This window comes from Rhipicephalus sanguineus, chromosome 8, assembly GCF_013339695.2.
Source record: "Rhipicephalus sanguineus isolate Rsan-2018 chromosome 8, BIME_Rsan_1.4, whole genome shotgun sequence".
Lineage (NCBI taxonomy): Eukaryota > Metazoa > Arthropoda > Arachnida > Ixodida > Ixodidae > Rhipicephalus > Rhipicephalus sanguineus.
The window spans coordinates 155,953,309-155,970,415 of NC_051183.1; the positions used below are offsets into that span (position 1 = coordinate 155,953,309).

General features: G+C 46.5%; 1 protein-coding gene across 1 annotated transcript in view; it reads left to right on the forward strand.

Moving 5' to 3' along the window:
• The first annotated feature begins 342 nt into the window (after positions 1 to 342).
• Positions 343 to 17,107, forward strand: part of LOC119403615 (uncharacterized) — a 29,904-nt gene continuing 13,139 nt past the window's right edge. The window contains exon 1 of the mRNA XM_037670537.1: positions 343 to 1,022. Within this exon, the coding sequence (XP_037526465.1) occupies positions 343 to 1,022 (680 nt within the window). The remainder of the gene's footprint in view (positions 1,023 to 17,107) is intronic.

The following is a 17,107-nucleotide window of genomic DNA, read 5'->3' on the forward strand; positions in this document are numbered from 1 at the left end:
TTCTTTGAGGCGACAAGTGCAAATCAGAACTGACCATAAATATCTGCTATGCTTCCTTGACACGTATTATGTCAGTGCCAGAACTCTGGGGAGAGTACAGAAAGCGCAGGCCGGTCTGGTGACTTTAGTAAGTGAGCCCTCATTTGCTTATCCCATCGCGCGTGAACGAGGTCAGGGCGGTCTGGGACAACCTCGGTGAAGTGCACGCGTTTACGTGTGTCCCGACGGAGCGACGCCGTCCACTGCTGCGCCTCTCTGTCGGCGCCCGATAAGGCACGCTCCGAGGTCGCACATGCAGAGGGGGGCATTGTTCTTTGAAATCCCATCGCCGAGTGACGAACGATGCGGCGGCCCAATTTTCTCACCGGTCACCTCCTAGTCGCCACTGCCCTGATGGCGTCCTACACCGCCCAGGCATACAAGCAGGTATCGTGCCCGCAGAGCGCATTCCTCATGCCTTGCCGATGCATAGAGGCCAGCATCGGCCTGCGGATCCTGTGCAGTGGCATACCGAGTACCCGTCACTTGGAAGTGCCGTTCAGTTATCTGCGCGCGTACGAACTGAACGCACTGACACTCCAACACGTCAACTTCTCCATAATGGTAGATCTGTTCAAGGGCCTCAACGTAGTCACCATTAAGATCCTGCACTCCACATTTCGAGTCTCTCCCACGCAAGGGCACGACGACACCACAATCATTCTCGGAAGTAAGCTGGAAGGCCTGGACGTTCGCCACACAGACCTGGACCTTGGCGATGCTCACCTCGGCGCGACGGACAGCCTGAAGCACGTGATGGTCGACACCAGCACCATCGAAGTTCTGCGCAAGAACTGGTTTCACGGTTTGACGCGTCTGAGGAGCTTTTCGATAGAGAACACGCGTATAGAGCGCGTAGAGGACCAAGCCCTATCCGGACTGGACAGCGTTGAAGAGATCAAGCTGCCTTCAAATCGACTCCAGAAAGTGCGGCGGACGTACTTCCCGCAATTGGCCTCCAGTCTGCAGCACCTGGACCTCAGGTACGACGTAAAAAAAGAACTGCATGCTCACAATCGTTAGAACCTGGATGCTCACAATCATGCGCTATTTTTTACAGCGAAAGCTGTTATGAGATCCCAAAAACGGCCGTTTTTGGCGCCGTAGTTGTCCGCCGCCGCCGGTGCCCATAACAGCCATCACGTGAAGCAAGAAAAAAAAACAAAATGAGAAAAAAAATCGGGAACGCCTAAACTTTCCTTTTAAGAGTTAAACGCGATAGCGATATCCTGCCCCTAGTGCGTACTTTGACCACTTAGCGCATACCTCTTAATATATATTGTTGCTCGAGTTCACACTGTGCATTACTCCAATGTAAATGACGAAGTACAACGTGGTCGCATAGCCGCAGCGCGCCGAGCTTTGGTGTCTGCCTTCTCTGCCTCCGTTTTTCGTGGCTGCCCTCGTTGTCGTGTGCCACTTGATACTGATGCCCCACCAAAACCCGATGAAGAAGACACCGCAGTTTGGTTGGCGCTTGTAGACTACACAGCGTGTCAAGAGCCCGGTGGCGTGTGAGAACATCTGTGCACGTGACATTTTTTTAGAAGAATCAGTGCACCGACTACGAGTGTTTAACAGAATGCGTGCACTAAGGTGTGCGCCTTATGTAATGGGTAGCATGCTTTAAACCAGGAGCAATTATGTGCGAAAAACTTTTTCGATGTTGCGATGCACCCACTAAGTGGTCTTAAGGGAACATGCGCAGTAATGTATGTGCCTTTTGTAATGGGTAGTCGTTTACCAATCGTACGATATTCACATGGTGTGACGCCCGATGGCAATGTACGCTTATATCCACCAATATTACTGCGATATTGCATCTCGTACCGTGACACCTGTATACAGGAGCAAGGTGTGAGAGCGGGCTAGTTGGTATTCCATAATGCTAAAACTTTAGCGCAATAAGTGCACAGTAGACAAAGAAACGACGAGGACAAGTGCTAACTTCCAACTGTCGTTGGAAGTTACACATATATACCTGTCACATGTGATTACAACGATATCAGTCAAACCTAACGAAACCTAACGTTATCAGAAAAACCTAAACAAATACAGGAAAACTAGGGGGACCAACACGTGCGGGTGAATTTAAGTATTCTATACTCGGGGACAACTTTCTGTGGCAATGAAGGGAAAGCTACGGGGGCGGAGCGTCTGCACATGTACTGCTACGCGAAGTAGTCCGGTTTGGCACGCGTCTCGTAATGCAGTTTCCAGGAAAGTGATGGCTAGCGTTGCATTTCGACGCAAACGCTGCTTAGCGTCCAAGGTACGGGTAAAAGGCGCGACTTTTTCAAGCACGCAGAAACTCAAAGTGACAAAGTGTAAAGTAAAAGAAATACAAATATCTCGCTTGTGTGCGCTGTGTTCCGTCTCAAAAAGCTACATGTAGAAAATGAAGCAGTATTTTATATATCTCACGCAGAAAATACGGACGCAATTGTGGGACTACATTCGTTAGCGGTAGGATACGTGCATTGTGGCTCTGTACCTTTCCCTTCATTGCCACAGAATGTTGTCCCCGAGTATAGTTTCTTTTTTGTTATTGCGATGGATGGCTTGCTGACGTAGCTTCCATTAGCAATCGCTGCCGCCTCAATGATGATCCTGGTGTTACCCTTAGGGTGAGTGACCAACACTGTTGTACTGTCAAATAAAGGCACGCATTTACATTCCGCCCACTGAGCCGCCAAGAAATCATCACAACCTTTTTTTTTTCACTTTCTGATTGTGTTCGAGCAATCTCACATTCAGGCATCTGCCTGTCTGTCCGACGTAACTTCCGACGAATCCGACGTGTTTGTCATATTTTGTCGTATACGACAAACTGTATTTGTCGTATTTTGGGGACGTTGGCTCAACGAAATTTCCTGAAACTTGGTATGTTAAGTCTATGGCCCCCTCAGAGGTCAATGTACTTCATTTTTACCGATTAAGTACTACGTAGGCCCCAGAAGACACTGTCGGAATCCATAACGTCACGGCGTCTTCAACGTGACGTCCATCATAAAAACACATTGCTGATTTAAACAAGCACATAGAAACAGCAAACGAGGACGGGCGCGGTGTAAATTAGCGCTGGGTTTTTATGATGGATCCGTACCAACAAGCTCGCATCCAAGCTCTTCTGAGTCAAGGTGGCGTCGCCACCCGCATTGTAAAAAAAATAATTTACTGGTAATAGTAAAATCGTTCTTCTCTTTAGTGTCTCTAACATTGTTCCACATTGTTGTGGAAACATGTGTTTCACATTTTATCTCGAAAAAGAAACGCTTTTTTTATGTGCGGCAAGCTATCTGGAGAAGCTTTATGAGGGACAAGTACTGAACATTTCTTGCTCCTTGCAATTGGGGCTGCTTGGTTTATCTGAAGCAGGTGAGCTAAAAGTAAATAGACCAGGCGCTTATATGGTCAACATCTCGCTATTTTGGTCTTTATTCGCATTCGCTATTATTTTACATCCTAAATGTTACTTTGTAATTGCAGTAATAAATGTAATATAATAAATTTACACCTATAACTTATCATCGCAATCAAGAGCAATCACAGAGCTCCATAGCGGCGAAACGTTCTTGGATCATCCAGCCGCGCACTAAACGCTCTCGTTAAAAGGAAAGCTCTGCGCGGAGTCCCGTTACATAGAATCCCTATAAAGACATTCTTTTTCCGTGGTTTCGTCCCCACTCCCAGTGGTCATGTGACGCGAGATGAACATGCACAGCCTGCTTTGTGTGCCCACATTGTTAACGTCAGAGCCTTCGTCTTGTTCCACTATATCAGGGGTCTCAAACTCACCTCAGCTGACGGGCCGCATTCACGTAAATTTACTGCCGCAGGGGAAAGGACAGTGACGAAAAGCGGAGAGGGGGGGGGGGAGGGGATAAGTCGTACGAAATGTCAGCTAGCGTTGCCATTTGAAAACCTTGCCATAACTCCTATATGGGTTATTTCTGAAGGGTATTCGGAGAGGCATAATTCCAACAACATATGGATATCAATCTACAAAATGACTAAAATCTGGACGCCGATTCTGAAATGTAGAGTTTTGTTTAACGGTTCTGAATCAACATATGGTGGCAGCAGGGAGTACCTCACGAAAACAAATGTTTTAGCTCTGTCATGACTGTGAAGGATTGGTTGTTGGGCGAGTTGGTAATTCATGATGAATGCAAATAGCGCGAAAAAACGTAAGACTAGACGAAGAAGGCTACAGCACAAGCGCATTGCTGTGCTGTAGCCTTCTTCGTCTAGTCATACGTTTTTTCGCGCTATTTGCATTCATCATGACTGTGTAGCTTAAGAGCGTACTTTTAAAGATAAAAAAATGGGACGAAGACAGTCACGTGCGGGCAGCGGGACGCTATCGAGAGGTTTGCCGGCCGCGTGTTTGAGACCCCTTCGCTACACAGTGCTAGAGCTACATGATATTGCCGCAACAGCGTTAAAATGTGCAGGTATAGCATAGGTCCAGTAAACAAGGCGTGGGGCAAAGTATATTCGCTTGATGAAATATCTGGCTTGAAAAAAACACAATAACGAATTCCGTGCCGGGTGATGTCCCTTTACTTCGAATCATATGCATCCAATGAGAAAGCGTCAAGAAGCTCATCCGCGCCTTTATTACCAAACTGGAACAAACCCCGAAAATAGATTGAAATCGCTTCGTCTACCTTTTGACGGTTTTAGCCGCGTAATCCAATGACCACCTTCTACCAGCACAACATCGTTAGGAAGGCATAGAGCATTATATTATGAAAAAGAAAAAAAAAGAGCACGGTGCAAACTGTGGATGCTGCTGGAAACTGCAAGAACAAGCCCTCATAGGGGAGTTTTATAGATACATTGAAGAGTGGCACGACGTTCGAGAACGAGAGAAATGAAGGGATGAGCTCGACAGCTATGTTCATTCTGCAGAGGTCCACAAAGATATTCTAAAGTTGCTCCAGTGGTGGAAGTTAAGAACAACGACTGCCGACGCCTTCACAATTCACGAGGTAGATGTGCGCCCCTGCGGCTAGCGCAAGCATTGCGAGAAACATGTAGCGCGGCAGGATATGCGATGCAACAGGGCATGGTGTGCTTAAAGCCGGAATCTCTTGACAATTTGACTTTTTGCACTATAACCCGTGAGGAAATAAACTATAAAATATCCCACAAAAAATATGGCTGAACCCTCTGTCATAGGAATTGGTATCACACAAAAGTGAAACTTGTCTTCACAGACGTAGCTGAGCGTTTGTTGTGCATTATTTGGCACAAGGGCGAAGGAATGAATGCTACAGCAACAAATTGTAATGTCACGCGAAGAACGGCAAGCAGTTAAAAACTCGCAACGCGCTGCTCGAGCAGAAAGGACGCACGAAAAGAACATACACAGGATGAGCGTGAACTAACAACTTTCACACCTCGACAGTTAAAGCGTCCTGCTCAAACATAAAGGAGGACGCACGAAACGAACGCACGACTGTACACAGGATGATCGCAAAGTAACTGTCACATTTGTAACTTATTTTTGGGTGATCAGCACGCCCCTTTCCCAAAAGCAGCCGCTGCAGTGAGTGAAGTCACCTTCGTGCTCTCTGGAACTTCAAAGCAAACTTGCGGTGAGACCACAAGCCATACAACCCCCCCCCCCCCCCCCCCCAAATCAGGAGATAAGCGCGCGTGCGCGAGCGACCACGCCCTAGATATATGCCACTTAAAGCACCTTTAAAGCGCGCCCTTCGAGCCGTTCGCGCCATCTCGCTAGTGATAACGAAAACACGCTGATGTACCACCGATCTCTGAGTACCACCACCGGCACATGGTGTATATAAATAGCACGCCGTTAGTATGCTGCAAAACGTGCCGTCTGTGGCCGAGTCGGTTCGTGCCGCACGCTGCGGAGCAAGGGATTGCAGGTTTGACTCCCGGCGGCGGAACTTTTTCATCGAGATTTTTTTCTTTGCCATCAGTTTGTGTATATTTTACAAGGTCATATCCGTGACGGAAATACGGTAGTGGAGCCGTGGTGGACCCCGGCATAAAACACTTTCGCGTTAAAAACTTATATTAGCAGTGGTGTGATAATTGCAAATAATGCTATGACAAATATAGTTTTGTCTTCTTGGCTGCTTATATCTATTTCTAAAATTACACGTGGTGCACGCGGTTCATTACAATTTTTATCTCTAGGTTTGTGTATTTACAACAAGGTAACAAATTTGACGTTATCCTTTTAATCCTCTTCCTGTGGCAAGGCGCTACTGTGCTGAAGAGACGTGCTACATATCCATAACGGTCCACGATCGCCTTTGTCGTTAGAGCATGCTTTAAATTTCAACAGAGAGCGCAATACAAAGACAGTGAAGAGGGCGTTCTGTTCGCTGTCCCCTGTTTTTAATGCGATCCATATTGAAACTGAACTCGCGCTGCATATCACGTTCCTTGCTACAATATTATCTGCTACAAAATGCCCTTGATCCCTTTTATATTGCAGAAAAACTAGGCACAGTATACCACTGCTGTGGTACAAACATCGATTGTACCCAGCATATCATCTCAACTGTTTCCACCGTGAGCCCCTTTTTACGATAAATTACCGTATGTTAATGTATAATTGTTAGCGAAACATGCTCTAGAGCAGCGCAGATATTTGCCACTTAAAACACCTTGCTGTCGATTTCACGTACGGGAAATACCAGCTAGATTAGTGGTTCGGGCCCCTGTCAGGCCCTATTTGCTGTCGGGCCGGGCCGGGCCGGGTGGGCAAAATTTTTTCTCGCGTTTTGGCCGGGCCCGGGTCTCGCTTTTAGTCACTGGGCCGGGTTCGGGCGGGTAAACTTAAAGGAGTTCCGTACCCGGGCCAGGCTCGCGCCGAGAGAGAGAGAAACAACTTCATTGACGGCACAGCGAGGTCGTTGAATTTAGCTTGCCGGTGGTTGAATGGTGGTGGCAAGTAGCTCGCCACGACCTTTTCGGCCTAGTTAATCACTTATCACGGCCCGTGCAGTGCTCTACCATGGAAAACTCTTTACATCTTGAAAAGACCGTGAAAACGACACGGACAAAGAATATAAAAGGACACACCATCTGCTTTTGTCCGTGTCTTTCTTACGCAGTTTTCAAGATGTTCAAGAACTACCGACAACTAGCCCTGCTATCGATTTTTCTGCAGCGATTGAAAGGGAACAGATCATCACGTGAGATGTCAGCTCTGAGCTGCCATTAAAGTGGTGGTCGCACATCGATCGTTGTGGTGAGCAATGACCGGATGAAGGCATTCCACAAAGCCATAGCGCAGGGTTCCGCATTATGGGGTGGGGGTTGGGGTGGGGGCAAGTGTCAAAGCTGCGCCCCCCCTCCCCGTTGGTCGAGACCAAAATCAAACGAGCTCCACAGTGGATGTAGAAATAAAAATGAAGCAATGACGTGCTACTCACATAATCCTGCCATTTGTTTACCCCGGCTTACCGGGATAAAAGTGGGCAGTAAACAGTTCTTTGAATGTACCATCAGTGGTCTTTGGTCGTCATTATCGTCAGAAAGCATGCGCAGCAATAACCATGACGTAACAATGACGTAAAGGGTCTAACTGAGTAAATATATAAGGCTAATTGGCGCCCCCATTTGGGAGATTAGGTGGGCTGTCGCCCCTCCTGCTCCCCTCCCCTACCCGAGGCGCACCTCAACACCCACAGCCAGCTCAATCTTTTACGTCAAACCTTGAGTGAGATTTTCAGGCGAGGACGAGCCTAGCTACTTTATAGCCTGTGTATAATATACCCGCGTTGTAGGCAGCCTCTAAACATTGAAATACGGTAACATGCCTATGTACTTTACGTTTATGGACCCTATGTACTCTATATTTATGGACCCATTGTACTCCAAGAGCTAAGGAGTAGCCGGCGCCTTATTTGTGCGCCAACATCTCCTTACATCACGTCAATAAAAAAAAACATGGCTGAAACCCTATAGAAATCCACGTAAAGTTCATAGCACTTCGCTCGAGAGGCTGTCTTCAAGCTGCTATTGAACGGTCTTTGTGTGCAATTATTATGCCATCTCCCTCACTGCCAACCAATTATGTCTTAACGCGAAGCAGTATCCCCGAAAGCTAGTTAGATGAAAAAAGTCACAGCATATCTACGTGGTGAATGATAATGAGTGGAGCGAAGCGAACTCGCGCTGCAGCACGGCGATGGCATTGGCGCGAGCGTGGTCCTTCTTGATGGAACATATTGTGACTAGATTGTTTGAGAACCGCAATCTGTCGCACACACCGCAACTATGGCCGAAACTGTTATCAAAGAAGTCCCGCTGAAAGCGCGCGTCGGCGCCTTCGGGCAGAGCCTGCCTGATGCGTTTTGCAGCCACTTCACGTGCTCGCACAGCCTCGGGCTCTGCCTGCCGGTACGCGCGCTTTCTCGCCGCTTCACGGTCCTTCACATTTTGAAGATCCGATTCGCGCCGCAGCCGTGCAGCTTCGGCCTCGCGGGCTCGAACGGCGGGGTCTTCTCGCCGCAGCCGTGCAGCTTGTCGAGCAGCTTCGGCTTCGCGGGCTTGAACGGCGGAATCTGCTTCGTAGCGTCGACGTGCAGCTTCGGCCTCGCGGGCTCTCACCTCAGGATTCTGTCTGAGAGAGCGCGCTGCCGCCGCCTTCCGTGCCCTCCGTTCTGCAGCCTTGCCTTCCATCTGGCGACTCCGAGCTAAAGAGAAAGCGTGCCATGAGGGAGCCTCATGGCGCGTTACTTCTGAAATGTTGTCTTCGGGTGTCGTTGAAAACACGAGACGTAGTAAAGAAGAAAGAACGCCACACAGGCGAACACGCGCGAGAGTGTCACTCGTCAACGTCGTCTTCTTCTTCTACTGCATACCAGAACGCGCGCTTCTCACGAACTAGAGGTGGCTACTACAAACAAACAAACCTACAAACGGAGGATGGACAGAACCACGGCATAAGGAGCTTCGCCCCTAAAACATTTGAGCAGCTTGCACTAAGTCGCGCAAGACTGGGTCACAGGAGAGCTGGCGGGCACGTTTGGGCTTCTCTAGTTAACCATCTGTACAGGGTGCTTGGACGGTGATTCAGCGCGTGCCGCTTACTGATGATCACAATTTTCCATCTACTACACGCGGCAGACCTCGAACATAACAGCTCTGCTGTAAAATTTGTGAACACGGGGTGCCGACGTTTCGACTAGCGGACTTGTCTTCTTCAAGGATGCAGCTGAAGTTTCAGCCTTGAAGAAGAAGAGCCTGCTTGTGGAAACATAGGCTCCAGTGACGCCCCGTGTTCACGAATTTTTTAGCTCTTCAAGCTTCCATCTTCCCCTAAGAACTTTTGCCTTTTTGCATCAAAAACTCATTAGCAGTATCCGACACGTATTGTTTTACATTGTTTGCGGTAGCAGATTACACCGGCTGGTCAGTCTTATCTCTAGAAGAAAGATGCCCTTATGTGGAATGCCTTCAATATTGGCGCGTACTATAGAGAGAAGGAGGCTCATGTGATAAGATTGCACGCGTGACGAAAGCATCGTGGCACGTTCTGGAACCAATCCGAGCGCTGGCGATTACACCGGAATGCGCACTGTTGATGCATGTATAGATAAGAGTTGGACTTGACCTTTCGGTTCGAATTCGACCATCGGTGATTATGCTTCCAGCTATCGTTGTGGTATGAGTGTTACTTGTCTCTTGCCCAATAAACATTCACACGGTTCGTTCCTACTGCATTGTGTTCGGGAATATATTAAGCTACAATCCGTGCAGAATGAAACACGACATGAAACCTTTAAGCATAACGTGTTTTAATTGCCCGCTATAACCACGTTGTGATGATTGAAATGTGATCATTAAAGGTGATGTTGGCTCTGATGGAAGTGCCAATATTACGCTATGTGACACAAAAAATAAAGACCGTGGAAATGAAAGCTCGTCCCTTACTTAGTCCTAAATTTCCACGCTTCATTCCGTGAGCATTATCGTGTACTTTCTCAGTGCATGAGAATGTACTCGATAACCAGCGACTATTAAGCATTGTGTCACTACTGTGTGAATTGGGTGGATTGTCATAACGGTACGTCGTGTTGTACCTCCTAAATCGTCAGGTTGTAAGGACAGTAAAGAACCAGGAAATCTTTCAGTGGAGAAATTGTTCCTTTTGGAGGTGAACCCATGCCAAGAAAGGCGCCAAATGCAGTTTTCATGGCCTCGAAACCTGAATTGACGGGTCGATCCCAGAGTACATGTTACAGAAAATAAGTAACCGATTAGAATTACAATTACTTCCTTAAAATGTACTTGATTACAGTGATCAGTTACAGCCCCAGAAAAGTAACTGAGCATTTACAGGAATGCAATAGATTACATTTGCGTTACTTTCATTCAACGTATTATCGCCGTAACATAATAACACAAGCTCACTCAAACTACAACGAACTACTGTGGCTTGCATGGCATAGAGGAGGCTGGAGGCTTGCGTGAAGGATGGGAGGCTTAGTGTGGTTTCTGTGATATAGTGTTACACGTTGTTAACGTTTAATGGGAGTTGTTTTTCATTGTTGTCGTCGCTGATTCTTCCACGGTCCCTCGTTAAGATGTCAGCAGCTACACTGAACACTCCCTCAATCCATGCGCTTGTGGGAATGGTGGTATTATAACGTAGGAACACCTTGCGCACTAGCTCGCATTTACACAGTGCTGCGATGATAGTGTCCATGTACTCTATGAAGCGTAGCGCTTCGCTCTTGCTGGCGCCCGGGTAAGGCGTTGCAGGTAAGCCCAGATAAAAGGTTAAAAAATAGTCTCTGTAGGGACCCCTCGTCTAACAGGACAGGGGGTCCCTGCAGAGCGGTCGCATATTTTTCGGGACAAAAACTGCCGTAGAAGACTGGTTACAACTTGATTTTGAAAAAAAGAAGTGATTGATTGCTGGTAAGACATTATAAGAAAATGTAATTCATTTACCCATAGCTTACAGAAAAGTATTCGATTATATTACAAAATGTAAGATGTAACTGATTACAAGTAATCGATTACTTGTAACTCGTTACATGCAGCTCTGGTCGAGCTCATTTACAGCTGCATCTGAACAGGCTTCAAAACAACCGCGTTAAAGAACCCCACGTGGTCGAAACTTCCAGAGGCCTCCACTACGGCGTCTCTCATAATTGTGTGGTGGTTTTGGAACGTAAAATATTACGGCAGCTCCGCACTAGTGGTGGCAAGCCTGAAGGAAGAGCACAGCCAGGCGGCCTTCCTTCTTTCTCCTTCTCTCTATTTATAGTATCTCTTTTTTGCATCTGTTCCTTTCTATTTCTTTCCCGCTCTATTTCCCACTCTGCATATTTATTTCTTTTGATTCCTTTGTTTTTTTCTCTCTCTATTTATCTTTTTCGATCTCGTTCTCTCTCTGCTTCTTTCTCTGTCTCTGTTCATCTGTCTTTTTATTTTTTTCCTATACACCCTTTATTTCTCTCTATTGTTCTCTTCCTCTTTCTTTCTATCGTTTTCTTTCTCTCTCTCATTATCACGTGTTCGTTTTCGTTTGACACTCGTACCTGCTGTAAACGGTAGTGGGGTTTGCCCAATTCCTGCGGCGCATGCCCACCTGAGGAGTTTTGCACGACGGAGCACAAGTTACACAAGTTAAGCATATAGCTTAAACAGCTTCACTGTCATGAGAATGAAGACAGCCCGTGCGTGTTCATGAGGATGGTAATTTTTTTACGACGGAGCACAAGTTAACGGCAGGTTAAACACATTCACCGTTAAAAAGCCCGGACATATTATTAATTATAATTCTTGGGGTTTAACATCCCAAAACCATGATTTGAGTATCAGAGACGTCGTAGTGGAGGGCTCCGGAAATTCAGATCACCTGGGGTTCTTTAACGTGCACCTAAATCTAAGTACAGGGGCCTTAAGTATTTTCGCCGGCATCGAAATTATGGCCGCCGCGGCCGGGATTTGATCCCGCGACCTTCGGGTCAGCAGGCGAGCACCATAACCGCTAGACCACCGTGGCGGGTCGCAGATCACCATTAACAGCGAAGCTCTTAAGCATTGCATAAAAAAGACACTTCTCCGCAAGAAACCTCGATGCGCAGTGGCCTAACAACCACCGACGCCACAGCTGCGCACCCCTTGGGTTTATAAGCTCACCTAGTCGCGCATGCGCCGAGGAGCAGCCGCCGCCAAGCCACGCCCACCGACAGAGACAGTCCGCGCAGCCGCCGCGCCGAGATTGCCCGGCGTGGCGCGAGCCGAGTACGAGCGACAGAACGCCGGCCCTTCTACCGGGATTGCCACAGCCAGGTTTGCACGTGAGTTTCTGGCGCTGGAATCTAGAGATTCTTCCAAGGTCTGTGACAGGCTGTGGTTCGACTCTATTTTGTCTACGCCAAGGAAAGACCTAGCATCAGCCAACAAGGCCACATTAAGCCCCTGCGCTCAACAACATGCGCACAACAACAGTAGTTGAAAACAGAAGTGAAACAAAGATGAAATCGGTGTATTAGATGCGCGAAGATAAGAATTCGTATTCAGATGAATGGAAGGACAAGGTTGTATTGCTGAGACAAAGTTGAGCTCTTTTCATTATCTGGAAAGCTTCTCAAGCCAGCGAGGCCTGCTCATTCTCGCTCCTGCCTACGATCGACGTCCCTTCAAGTCATGCTTCACAATTGCTGCGAGAATTAATATGAGTCACAAGATGGGCTCCTTTATCAGCATTCTCGTTAACCTTTTTTGAATATTCCCTGAGCCGCTCGTTCACGCATCTCCCCGTTTGACCGACGTAGGTCGTACCGAATGAGAGCGCGATGGCATAAACCACGTCGACGGCCCACGGGCTGTAGGAAACACCGTGTCGGATATGGCATCCTCCTCTGCTCACACCGAAGGTGCTGGAGCATACCGTCAAAAACCTGTTCGGCGCAGACAACGCCACAGAGACTCCATGCCTGCCAGAACTTTCTTAATCTCATGGGTGACACTATGCAGATAAGGGACCACCACTGGCTTCAACTTGTCACGTACGGCGGCCGCCCTCTTAGTTTAGCAAAACATTTTTATTTGGGGGGGGGGGGGCTAGTTGGTTCATGACTTCTGAAGGAAAAAATTGTGGCGCAAAGCAACACACGGACAGACAAAGAGCACGGGGCTGGCGCTAACTTCCAACTGTGTTTATTGAAGAAACGTACGTACATATATAGACAACACAAGAGCAGGAAGGGCATGACACTCGCGATAATCCGGCAGAAAACTAAGCGGGAAATGAAATCTATAAGCATTGTCAACAGGAAATCATATCTGGCAAACATTGCCTAACAAGAATGCTCCATGACTTTGGCGGTTGCGCGCGTGTTCAACAGATTAAAATTTTGAAACTGCTGGAAGAAGGAAAAGGGCCAAAGAATAAGCAACAAAAATACTTGCAGATTTGTTCATAAGGTTGCTTCTTACATGGCGATAACAACGGTTCTGGATGAACAGAAACTAGGATACGATCCCTCAAACATAAGCTTTGATAAAAGCGATGCTTTATTATACATCACAGACGAAGTATTCCGAGCATAAGCAATCAGAAAAACCAAAAGAACAAAAAACAAAGAAAGAAAAAATATCTCAAACGGAACCACGTGTGCTTCTGCAAGCAGATATGTAATAAGAAAACAACAACAATACTTAAAGGTCCAATGGGGTGCGTCAAAAAACAAAAGGTCAACAAGAAATACCGGCAGCAATTGTTAAACGTACAAGGGGCGTCAGTAAAACAGCAAATGTTAAAGTAGGACAAGCCGAATGACGTGAAAAATTAAACCTGTCCTTCCAAGAAGGTCACTTCATTATTCATGAGTGTTATTGCAGGCCCGCTAATGCAGTTGTCACCAGTCTTCCAGTCTTTAACATATAGTAGGCTTCAACTATCTCCCTTTCCTGCCTATCTAGTGCCCTCCTTAGGAAACTTGCGCGCGCAAACTCAGGTGTGCACCCGCATCTTTTGCAATGCTCGGCCAAATGCCCTCCCGAGTTGTTCTTAACAGACAGTGCGTGTTCTCTGGCCCTCTCATTGAAACACCGACCCGTTTGTCCTATGTAAACTTTTTCGCAGCTGAGGGGGATATTATATACGACATTGGTATCACGTTCGGTGAAAGTAGTGTCATGTTTCTTGTCACATTTCTTGCTTTTTCTTTTTGACGTCACAGAGCATACCTTCGAGAGCTTGCATGGAGCCGTGAACACGGCATTGACATTGTACTTTGGGAGTACCTTTTTCAAGTTGTGCGAGATACGGTGTATGTACGGTATAGCTATCGTGGGTTGCCACTCACGCTCATTAGGGTCATTGTTTCCAGGACCTTTAAGCTTTTTCAGAAGGGACTCGCACACACTTGAGACCAACAAAGCAGGTGAACTTTGAAGCGTTAAGGCGGGCAATTTGAGTGCAAGAAAGATGTTGCGTACGGAATTCCTCTCACATGTGGAAAGCAACACGTCGGCCAAACAGGTCGTTGCCTAAATGTGCGCCTTCGCGAACATGAGAGTTCACTCAAGGGGGCCCCGTACTGGCACTAAGCGATGCACTGCAAAGACTGCACTTGCCAGCCCGAAGACTGTGTGACAGAGAAATAATCGACAAGCACAAGAAGCGAACGACAAGAGAAATAATTGAAGTGTTTAGAATTAAGAAAAGAGGCAATAAGTGCGTGAGCCAGGCGTCTGTTCTGCTAACAGATTCTGAATTTGCTTTTCTGGACGTCACATGACTCAGTGCATTTCTTTTCTTGTTTTTGTGATTTTTTTTTTGGGGGGGGGACGTTAACACGTGCTTAACTGCTGTATGCCATCGCTTATCACAGCGGTCTTTCGTTGATCGACGTTGTCTGTGATAGTAAGGGTGGTTTGTTCTGACGTGCATTCATGCGCTGCATATATAAGTATGTACTTCCGAAATAAAAATTTTCAGTTGCTAGCAAGCGCGCCGTTCTGTGTCCTTTCTACATCTTCGTGCATATTGCGCTTGTTTCATCATGTACCTTAGCCAACGTGTGCAACTGGTAGTCATTCTAAACATATCAGGTATTCGGCTTGCTCGTTCCGCAATGAGAAATCGCAAGAACAGAGGCCTAAGCGAGATTTCTCCAGTCCAGTGCATTCCTTACGCGCACAGGATTGTTCGCAGTCATCCTCACTGCTACCGTCAGGGTTCTCTCCTGAAATTTGCATATCTCCTCGCTGTAGTCCGCACAGTTAAGTGGAAACAAAGGCGAGAACAAAGGCCCACGTCGGAGGCGAACGGCCGCACTTGCGATAGCGCCGCATCGCTAAATGAGCAGCTCCTGTCGATGCCATTTAGGCACACATTTCGACATCCATGTCGTCTGATAAAAGGCTAGTAAAAGATTCTCCTCGTGCAAGTTCGGGAGGTGTGCGCGGTGTGCTCGGTATTTAGTAGTCATACATGCTCAACCAGAGATCTATCATTAGGGTGAATTACGTACGACAGCAATCATGGTGCTCGTCTCATTGCACACATCCAGTAAATGCCAGAGTTGAGCCGTAAGTACGCTCTCGACCGCATTACTTGTGGAAGAGCCATATAAATACGGGACATCTAGAGCAGCTGGTTTTCTACGGCTCATAGAATACATTTTGGTAATTAACATTGTATGCGTTTTAAAGGAGTAAACTACACTGCAAAAAAAAAATGTTTTCTGAAAAAAAAACAGAAATTCTCTGGCAGTATCCTGCCACAAAATTTCTTCAGCGCTTTTTTTTTTTGTGCTGATGTCTTCTGTTTTAATATTTCTTCTGTTCCAGCTTTACAGAAATTTTCTGCATAAACACAGTTCTCAGATTGGCGTTACTGAAAAAGGCTTCGTTTTTGTTTGTCTTGTTTCAGTTGTTTCACTGTTATTTTCTGTTTTACTGCACAGAAATTTCATGCTTAAAAACTTGTTTCGGCTTTCAGTCAAAGAAAAAAACTTTGTTTTGTGTTCTTATGTTCCTGCTATTTCGCTAATGGTGTCTATTATTGTTTACAAGAACGTTATGTATAAGTTCGAGTTGCATATCGAGTCACAAAGACTGTTGTCTGTTATTGCCGTCCTGTTATTTAATTACTGCCTCTTGTTTCGTAAACATAATTTTTTCTTCATGAAGGTAAACTTATACTATTATCTTTCAAAAGCATTCCACTGTACTAAAAAGTAGTTGTGTCGCTTCTACAAGCGAGATGCAAGAATGTTTTTTTGTGTGTGTGTGTAGGCAACTGCAATGCAAAAATACCAATATACTTCGTTTGCGTAATCCAATTGTATTTCGTAATAATAATATCTGGAGTTTTACTAGCCAAATTTTTGATATGGCAATGATATACGCCGTGGTGGAGTGGTTCGGAAATTTTAACAATCTGGTGCTCTTTAACGTGCACTGTCATCGCACATACACGGGCCTCTACCACTTCGCCTCCGTCGAAATGCGACCGGAATGTAACCCGCGACTTTCGGGTCAGCAGCCGAGCACCGTAGCCACTGTACTACCGCGGCGGACATTGTAAATTTTGTTGGAACTACACTCGCACAACGTTTGCCGAAATCTAGTAAATAACGCAATATAAACAGGCACGTTTCAGTAGATTCTTCTTTCATGCTAAAAGAAACGAATCTTTATTTAATAAACACAGAAAATGCTGCATGAAAACAGCTTCAAAATAATAAAAACGCGATACATATTGTCACTGTTGATTGAAACTGACTGGAAATCATATAATGACACTGCAAATTTTCCATTGAAACATTTAAAATTCGTAGTCTCGTAGAGCTTTAATTAAGGTGACCACTCTTGGTGTGAGTTGCCTTCACGAATGCTTACTCATTTCGATTGGGAACGGCCAGCAGCCCGACATGTGATAACTATGGCTGCGAGGAGACAATCGCCCATCTTCTCTGTGAGTGTCTTCGCTTCAGTGCGCCAAGAAAAGCACTTTCATAAGTGTTAGATAGTCTTGACAATCGTCCATTGTCAGAGGAAAAGGTCTTAGCACACTGGCCGAAGCCGTCCTCGGCACGGAAAG